General features: G+C 49.5%; 1 protein-coding gene across 1 annotated transcript; it reads left to right on the forward strand.

Annotated features, from left to right (window-relative positions):
* Positions 1–4683: 4683 nt before the first annotated feature.
* On the forward strand, positions 4684–6424 carry LOC103770210 (putative UDP-GlcNAc:betaGal beta-1,3-N-acetylglucosaminyltransferase LOC402377; the record flags this gene model as incomplete). Its single annotated transcript, XM_008937462.1, has 2 exons — positions 4684–4882; positions 5324–6424. Coding segments are annotated over 2 exons (1300 nt in total), but the record flags the coding sequence as incomplete, so codon positions are not given.
* Positions 6425–9493: the final 3069 nt, after the last annotated feature.

The raw sequence follows: 9493 nt of genomic DNA on the forward strand, positions 1-9493 counted from the left end.
GTCCCCCTCCTGCCACAGCCCCCAGCTCCAGAGGGCAGTGCCCACTCCCTGGGGCTGGGCTCCACGCTGCTCCCTAGGACCAGAGACTTTGTTTCTCCCGCAGCATCTCTTCCTCCTCCTCTCTCTCCATATGGGCTCTCCTACACGAGGAGTCATTCGAGAGCAAAAGCAATTAATACCCCCCGTGCGATCCGCCCGTGTGATGCTTCCCGACCCATCATGCTTTTAAGCAGCAAAGTTATTCTTCATTCACTAATTGCCTCACATTATGGAATGTGAAATGTTAACGTGCAGCTCTGCGAGGAGAGGGGTGGGTGGCACAGCAGCATATTGACAGGCAGGGTGACAACACAGGCGTGGAGGAGGAATTATTTCAAAGAGCTGGGGGGGTGGGGACAGCCAGAAGAGAGAAATGGAAAATGAAGGAGAAAGAGACAGAAGATCCCCATCCAAATGCTGCAGTGTGAGTGGGGAGGTCAGCCCAGTCCCACCCAGTGCAGCCTCCAGGGCTGGGCCACCCTTGGAGCAGCACCTGGGAGGGTGCTGGTGCCTCCTCAGTCCCACCACGGGGCAGGGGGGATGCTGAGGCAGGGGTCTGGCCACGGGGCCCAGGGGCAAGCTGGGCAAAATAGGCAACTTTTCTGTGCAGGTGATGGCTTGGCAGGGAGACGAGCCCTCAGGCACCAGCTCTGCCCGAGACCAGAGCACTGCAGCCTCTCCACTTCTCACAGGCTCCTGCTCCCACCTCTCAGCTGATATTTAGCATTTCTGAGGCTGAAGGCAGCACCTGCAGAACGCACAGAGGGTTTGAGCTGTCTTTATCAAGGAATATAGCAGTCGTTAGTTGTCAAAGCTGTCATTAAACTCAAGAAGTAATAATCAAACATACCCATACAAAAAGATAAAGCTCTGTAACTCCGAGACTGATGTATGCAAAGAAAAAATGAATGTTAAGAGCTTGGCTATAAAAACATGTTTTGAAACTAGTCAGCGGAGCCATTCCACAGGAAGAACAGACACGCTCCTGTGGGCACCGGGAGCAGCTCATCTCTGTCTGCTGTGTCAGTGCTCTGGTGTTTTGGCTTGTCTTGAGGTTTTCAACTTAGGTTTAGCACCCAAAGGGATGTTACATATCAAAACCCAAATGAAACACACATTGTAACTCTCATAAAGCCTTTTCTGCCATCATCTCCCAAGCCTCACAGAGAAATTAAGGTGAAGAATCACCCGCGAGAACTGAATCATACCTTTAAGCAAAAACATTGCTATTAGGTGACTAAGACCAAAACAATTGTCTCCCTTTATTTGTTGCCACTGATGCTGTTATTAAAACCCAGACAAGTCCCATCCCAACCCATTGTGCTACCAGGTGCAAACTGCAACAGGCAGGTTGTGACTAGAGGGGACCCTTTGGGCAGGGTCCAAAACGTGGGGAAAGGGCTCTGCGCTCCCAGGAGCATCCCAGCTGGGGACCGAGGGGGCTGCCAGAGGATGCTTTGTCACAGGGGTCATCTCTGACCCTCCAAATCAGACAAGAGGCCATTGTGTGAGGCAAAACCACCTGCCTTCAGGTGGGCTACGCAGGCAGGATCCTTCAGAATCCATCTCTGGAGCAGGAGCAGTCACGTGAAGATCTGAAAAGCTGCCTGTGGGAATCAACCTGAGCCTGGGAGAGGGAGGACCATGGTAGGGATGGAGAGAAGCACCCACCCTGCAGGGAAGGACAGCACAGAGCAACCACCCAAGCAGCTGGGGCAGGCAGAGCTCCAGCTTTTATCCTTGACCAAATTTCTATCAGCAAACCCTATTTCCCCAGGTTTCCCCCTGGGCTCGCCCCCGCCTGGGAGCCACGTGTCACCCGGAGCCTTCACGCTGTCGTGAGGCAGAGCCGTGCAGAACAGGAACAAGCTGGGATCTGCTCCCCCCTCCCAAACATCCCCAGCGTTGGGAGGGAAGCCAGGAGGCTTTCAAAGCCATTTTAAGGAGCTGTGGGCACGGCCGCTCCCCTGCAGCACGTGGCACCGTGGCTGCTCACCCCACGGCGACAGCCCCGGGCTCGTCCTGCCCAACAGCATCTCCCCCTGCCCTGCGGGCCTCTCTGCTTTCATCTTTGGATGTCACAGGAGTTCAGGGCCCTGTCCTCTCCAAAAAAAACCAAACCCCCAACCCCAAACGTTCTTCAAGTCTAAACAGAGCGCGTACAATAGGTCAAGCTGTCCGCAGCGCCATTGGTGCATCCCTGCTCCCACAATGAGGTTGGCTTGGATATAAAACTTAAGGAAAACATGAAAACTTCTTACAGAAAGCAAGTTAGAGCCCTGAGGCTCAGCAAAACTGCCTGTCCTCGTTTTTTTCCTAATTTAGAGCCAGAAGATTTTTCAGGGTGCTTAAGCACAGCTGTAGGACCAGCTTTCCTTCCCCCAGCCTGACCCGACTTCAGCCACTCCAGGGTCCCAAATTCACTCTTCTTCTGGAAACTCCTGGATCTCACTGGGAGCAAGGTTTTCCCTGAGTGTGTTTGACTTCAGCCATCTGGAAAGTGAGAGAAGGTCAAACATGAGCAGCTGTACCTCATGTTTGCCTGAAGCCTGGCTTTTAAAGGCAATGGAGGGATTGCCCCCAGGCGAACTCCCTGGGGCCGAGGGGGTTTGTGGTGCTCCCAGATCAATTATTTTACCCTTCAGCAGTCTTTTCATTTCTGTTTTTCAGCTTTTTCCCTGGTGGGACCCAGCCAGGCTCTTTGGCCCAACAAAGCCCCGTGTCGGAGGGCTGCCCACGCCCCGGCTGCAGTTGGGTGGGGTTAATCTGACACTCAAGATCTGGGACTGTTTGAAGTTCCTGCTGCCACCACAAAGCAGTGCTGAAGAAATGACTTCAGAAGTGCTGCAAGCCCCACGCTGTGAGCGATTCCAACAGGGATGATACACATGTGGGGTTTATTATTATTCCAAAAACGCACCATTGGAAAAGCCAATATTTTTAATGGAAGTGGTTTCAAATGCTTGTATTTATTTGCTTATTAAATGGTTTAGCTGGAGACGAACCATCTTCAAAGGAGAATTTTTTTTTCTTTCCCAGAATGGGTATCTGGGGCTGTAGGGCTGTATGAAAAATATTTCCTTACTTGCTTTTTATTTCAGAGAAGAGATTTAACTGACACTTCCCGTGCTGACAGCTTGCCAGGCTTCAAAGCACAACTTCTGCAAGGACTACAGGGGTTGTGAGGCTGGGCCAGTCGAAGCTGTAGCCCAGCTGCCACACAAGCTCTGCAAAAGGAGTTTTTTCCCCAGTTTTGGAGAGCCCAAAGCCAAGGTCTGCCCTGGGACACACACGTGGTGTCATTCAGAGGGGCACGGTGCACTTCCAAGCTGTGACCACATTTTGGGGATCTGGTTTCACCTTTAATTCCAGCTGCTCCCTACATCCTGGGAAAGATCCCCTCACACTGCCACAAAGCCAGGGGCAGGCACTGGGAGCTGAGGGGCTCAGCCAGAGCTAGAGAATTAACCCTACATCACCCCACGCCAGAAATCAAAGCTCTTCTCCATCTCCCTGGGACATCTGGCTGACACAGGCTGCCCTAAGGATGCTTCAGGGAGGATTGCCATGCTCAGAGCATCACAGCCTTGCAAGGCACACAGCAAACCACAGCAACGCTGCATCCTCCTTCCAGCCAAGGATACAGTAACAGAAATGCACCTTTACCTAGGAGAAATCTTCTGAAAAATAAAAAAGAAATCTTGATCTCTCCACTCTCATGAGGACACTGGAGTTCCCACACTTGTCCTGACCCCTCCCACCACAGCTTGCCCATCAGACAGCATTGGTGCCATCATTTGCCCCTCCACCTGCCCTCCCCAGTGCTCCCCAGTCCCCACGGCTCACAGACCTGCAGCCAAGCCCAACGGTCACCCCTGCTGACTCCTCCATCCTGTTTGCAGTGCCTTTGGCACTTGCCCCTCCAGCACTTCCAGCCCCCCGTGGCTCCCCAGCCCAGTCAGCCCCAGGGCAGCCCGTGGCTGTGCCAACATCAACACGTGGAGGTTCCGGCACCGCCGAAGGCAGGAGCCTGTCCAGGGGCTCACTGCAGCTCTGCACCAGCACATGCAGTCACCACAGCAGCACAAAGCCAGTCATTTAAAACCTCGGGGTGACAGGATGCAGAGGACCATCCAACGCTGCTTGTTACAGTGAATGGGCACTGGAGGGACACCCCAAAACATCCCTGGCCATGGGCCTCCAGGCTGAGCACCACCAGCACCCCCTGCAAAATCCTCTGCAGCCATGGGGACCCCACACGAGGCAAACCCACAAGTTCATGCACCAAAACTCCTCCTCAGGAGATGGAGAGCACTCCACACAGGGCCAGCTGCCATGGATCAGGGGCCACCACCAAAATAGCAGAGCTGTCAACAACAAAGCCCCAGAAAAACAGCAACTGTCAGACCCAACACAGGTTCACAACAGCACCAGGGGACCCCTTTTACCAAGTGAGCCCCAGCAGTTGCTTTACTTCTTTACTTCTCAGCAACTGTGAACCTGTGCTGGGTCTGACAACAGCACCAGGGGACCCCTTTTACCAAGCGAGCCCCAGCAGTTGCTTCACTTCTTTATTTCTCAGAGAATATCAGGAATTAATGAGGGGAAAGGCTGGAGCTTTGCTTTCTTTGTGTTTTATTGCAGCTGCAACACGATCGTGCCCTGGGATCATCTTTCCTCCCCACAGGCAGGTGAGGTGCAAGCCAGTCCCTGGGTACTGGGCAGTAACTGGATCCTGCAGACCCAGATAGAGCCACTGTCCCCCACAAGCTTCTGCCAGGGAGAAGCTGCCTCCGTGGTGAAGGCAGAGCCTGGTGCAGGGAGAGCTCCCACCAGCATGCAGGTAAGTGCCTCAGCCCCTGCTCGGAGGCTTTCCTTGGGGACAGCAAGGGCCAGAGCTCTCTTTGGCTTCCTACCCTGCCAGCTTTCCTAGGGCGTTGGCAGGCCAAGTACCAAGGCTCTTCTTTGAGGAGGCATATTAACATTGCAGGTCCTCATTAGCATCTCAGGCCCTCAGTAAACGGGCTAAAACCAGAAAATAATAGTCAGTTATCCCTCAGTATTTCCATGCACGGGTAGAAGTCTTCTGAACTGCAGCACAGTAATGTCCTCCCCAGCTGGGGACCTCGCTGTGCCACAAGCAGAGGGGGTGCTTAGGTTTCCAGGAGGAAATGAGCCTCACACTAACAACACACAGACCATGGGTGAAAAGTTGTGATTGTTTTGCATGAATATGTTACAAAATGAAGGACAGCCTTCCCTTTCTATGCCTTCTCTTCCCCAGCTGACACTCTGCAGGCTCCGGACTCACCAGTGGTGCTTCATTCTCTTCAATGTCTTGCTTTTCCACGTGCTGCTTTTTGGAGCAGATTTACTGGAGGAATATTTCCTGCGGTCGTTACCTTTTCCTTACACCGATGCAAAGACTCTCGAAATCAGGGAGAGGGCCAGGAAGCTCAACACGGATCCTCTAAAGGCCAACCTCTCTTACAGTGTCAGCAGTGCAGCAACATGCTCTCATCAAGAGATATTTTTGCTCGTTCTTGTCTGCAGCAGCCCAGAAAACAGGACAAGGCGTGATGTGATCAGGCAGACGTGGGGCAACGTGACAGACGCCGGAGGTTACGCCGTCCTTACTCTGTTTGCTTTAGGGAAGCCAGCTTCAGTGAGCACCCAGCTGGAGATCAATGAAGAGTCTCAAAAGCACAGAGACATCATTGAAGGCAGCTTCATGGATTCCCCCCAGACGCAGACGCAGAAGCTGCTGATGAGCGTGGAGTGGACAGTGACTTTCTGTCCCCAGGCGAGGTATATTCTCCAAGCAGATGAAGACGTGTTTGTCGGTATCCCAAGTCTGGCTGGGTACTTGCTTAGCCTGACACAACTAGAGGACGTTTACCTCGGGAGGGTCATTCATCAAGGAGTGCCTGACAGAGACCCCCAAAGCCCTGGCTTTGTCCCCATCCATCACTACCCCCAGGAGCTGTACCCGGATTACTGCGAGGGCAGCGCCTTCGTCCTGTCCCAGGACGTGGCTCGCAAGGTGTACGTGGCTGCCAAGGGGGTGCCCACCTCCCTGCCCCCCGAGATCTTTGTTGGAATCTGTGCTAAGAAAGCTGGGGTCACTCCCCTCCACAGCTCTCGATTTTCTGGGGAAAAGCACATCAGCTACAATCGATGCTGCTATAAATTCATCTTCACCTCTTCCAACATGAAAGAGGACGAGTTATTTAAAGACTGGAAGGAAACATGGGAGGGGGAAGATTGCTCATTACTGGAAACTTATTACAGCCTGGTGTCCTGCAAGGTTTTGACCTATATTGATAATTTTAAACGGTTTAACTTGGATAGAATTAAAAATGAGGTTCTTCATTTTGTTGATTAAGATTTAATTGCTGTGAAGGAAGTCTGAGTTTTCTCTTACCAGCTCTTTTATCCTGTGAACACGCAGTAACAATGCTCTGTTAGCTCTTCCCTTCCACAGCACACGAATTCTCAGTGCTACAGTGCATCACAGCAGCAGCAGAACTGGATGTACTCTAGCTGCCTAAGTACCTACAAGTGCATGCATAACAAGGGGAGAAAAAAAAAAAGTATTCCCAGAAACTTGGTCCATATCCAGTGTTTTCCAGACCTTTGAAGTCCTCTACCTTACACCAAAATCCCTTCTGCATCAGCTGAGTGAGGCATCACCTACTTCCAAAATATCTTGTGACAAAGGGGAATCTCTACCCACAGAAGGAGCTACAGCTGAGCTACATCTCACAGCACCAGTGGATCTACAGAGCAGCTCAGAGTGGGGACAGACACTGAGCCATCACAGCAAGTGCTGGTAAACACCCCGGGGAGATATTAGGCAAGAAATTGTAACTTAACCATGAAAGAATCTTGTATTTCTGTGGGTCATGGCAGGAGAGAGACACTGACAGAAGCAGCTCAGTGCTGGAAGGTTATGCTGGAGAACTGCAGCATGAGAACAAATTCACCATCAGTCTGGCAACACCAACCTCACCCAAAATGTAACAGCTCCACCAAACGAAGAACCAGTCCCAGAAGACAAAAGCCACCCTTGCCTGTAGCCTGCAGATGAGCACACACAGCAGCTCTTCCAGCAGCACACAGGCCAGCTGGACAGATGGACTTTTAAAAGCCCCATCTACTCTCCCTGCTGTGTCTGAAGGGATGGGAAGTGTACTCTGAAGGATCCACAGCTCTGAAGTACCAAGTTACACTGCTTGTTAACTGGGGTCAAATGATGAGTTTTGGGTCTGGGTTTTTTTATTTGTTGTTATTTTGGTTTTTTAACCTGTTAAGTTTGGCATGCTACCTCAACTCTCATTCTCCATCATTCCATTTCTGATTTTTCCTCAATAATCTCCACTGTTGCTTCATGGGGACAGCACAAGGACAACACAAATTCTTCCACGTTGTAGAAGTTCCACCAGCAGCACCCACATGGCAGCGTAGAGGATGGGCAGGGAACTGCACGTGGATTATAAGGGGTAAGCATCTGATCAGTCAATCAGAATTTGGAGCTCAGAGCTCAACAAAATAAAGCCTATCTGCATGTATTTAAAACCCCTCCTTGTTTGGCATCTCTGTGTATTCTCAAACATTGTGTTTGGCAAACGCCCCATGCAAAGCAGATGCTAAAGACTCAGCACACAGAGTGGTCTTCAAAAGCAACAGCTGAAAACACACATGGGAGAGACTCATGAATTGCAGAGAAGGTTTGTACATTGATTTCTTTTACTCAGATTTTAGTATACGGCTTATACAGAGCTACCAGCACACAAAGCCACCTAAAATAACACAGCTAAACTCTCCACTACAAGTGCAAACTAAGGACTTCTACACTCTTTTCATTTCCTTTTTTAGTGCTTTATTGTTTTTCTGGAAGCTTCTGTGCTCTCCACTCCCATGAGACACTGTGTCCTGTGTTTCTCACTAGGAGAGGTTTATTATGCACATCCAGGGGGAGTGTCAGCAGCAGCATAATGTGGGATGACAACTTTTGTACACATTAGACCATAGGCAACAAGGCAGATCACCAGCATTCAGGTAGCTTATGAAACATTAAGGGATCTTCCTCAACCATGCTGCTCCTCTGAGCCCACCTCAACTCCTTGCCAGCAATTTTTGGCAGGCAACAGCATCACCTCCACTGCAGCTCGACGCTGCTGCAAGTGAGAAGAGAGTTCCTGTGTGATGAGAGGATCCTGCTTCACCTGGCAGAGCAGGGACACAAGGCAAGTGCTTTCCAGAGAGGCACACCTGACCTGAGCCACTACTAAAATAAGCCCCAAAGTAGCAATTTTGTGGTTTTATTACTCTCCCCTCAACTATTCCTCAGCTTTGTTTCCTACAGCATCGATAAAAATAATATAATTTGCATAAAGTACATTGTGCTCTCTGTCTATGGACAAAGACACATTGCTGGAGTGTCCAGCTACTCTTGCACTTCATCCACAGCCAGCTGACCATCTTCAAAAGATTACACTCCATAAGGTACATTCCATCCTCCTAATTCAGCTCATGCCCTTAAACATGATAGCTTTATGTTCTCACCCCTTTTATTCTAACTCAGGCAACTAAAAATCATATTTTTTTATAGAACACTAAAAATTTTTTAAAAAAAAATCACCTCTGTTAAAAAATAGTGTAAACAATTCAAGATTTGGTTCTGAAGTAGACTTGTAGTGCTATAAAGCTCATGCTCAACTAGTCAACTGAGCTGCCATACAAAGTCACAGCTGAGGGACACAGAGTTCCCAGTCTGGTTGTATACACCAAAGAGTGTATTCATTTGTTTTCCAAAGGGCTAGAAGCTTTTTTTAATCCTCAGCATAATATGTAAACAACATTTATGATTATTTATTCCAGCAAGACTCACATCCAGCAAGCTGAAAAGAGAATCCAGTTCATACTCCCTCGTGTGGACAGAATGTTGTTACCAAGAGGGTTTCTGACAGACTACAACTGGCTAAAAGAGCATGTTCCATGTGAATGCCAGTGTCAGCAGATATAAAAAGATAAAAAAAGAGAGGAAAAACTATGGCAGCATCTGAGGTTACAAACCTCAAGGTATTTTGGTGTTTGGTTGTTTTGTTTGGTTTTTTAATTGAACTATAATCTACTGAGAAAACATGACAAACTGCAAATCAAGAACAGTTTAACTAAACACTGATTAATTTCTGCAAAATAAGACAGTCAGCAGCTGACAGAGTGCTTACCTTGGTGACTTGTCTCACAGAGAACTTCTGCCATGACATTCTAGGGGAAATATGCTGTGCCCTATAGGGTTTGATTTGCTCTCATGACTCTCATTTCAAATAGAGTCAAAGTGCTTCACAATCCTTTAAAGAGACTCCAGTGTGTGGAGTCTTCACACCTTGTATCTTAAGTTATTTCAGTAACATGGTTTGCAAGAAGGGGAACCAAGACACCAGTGCCA

The sequence above is a fragment of the Merops nubicus genome, unplaced genomic scaffold (assembly GCF_000691845.1).
Source record: "Merops nubicus isolate BGI_N331 unplaced genomic scaffold, ASM69184v1 scaffold13013, whole genome shotgun sequence".
NCBI classification, from domain to species: domain Eukaryota; kingdom Metazoa; phylum Chordata; class Aves; order Coraciiformes; family Meropidae; genus Merops; species Merops nubicus.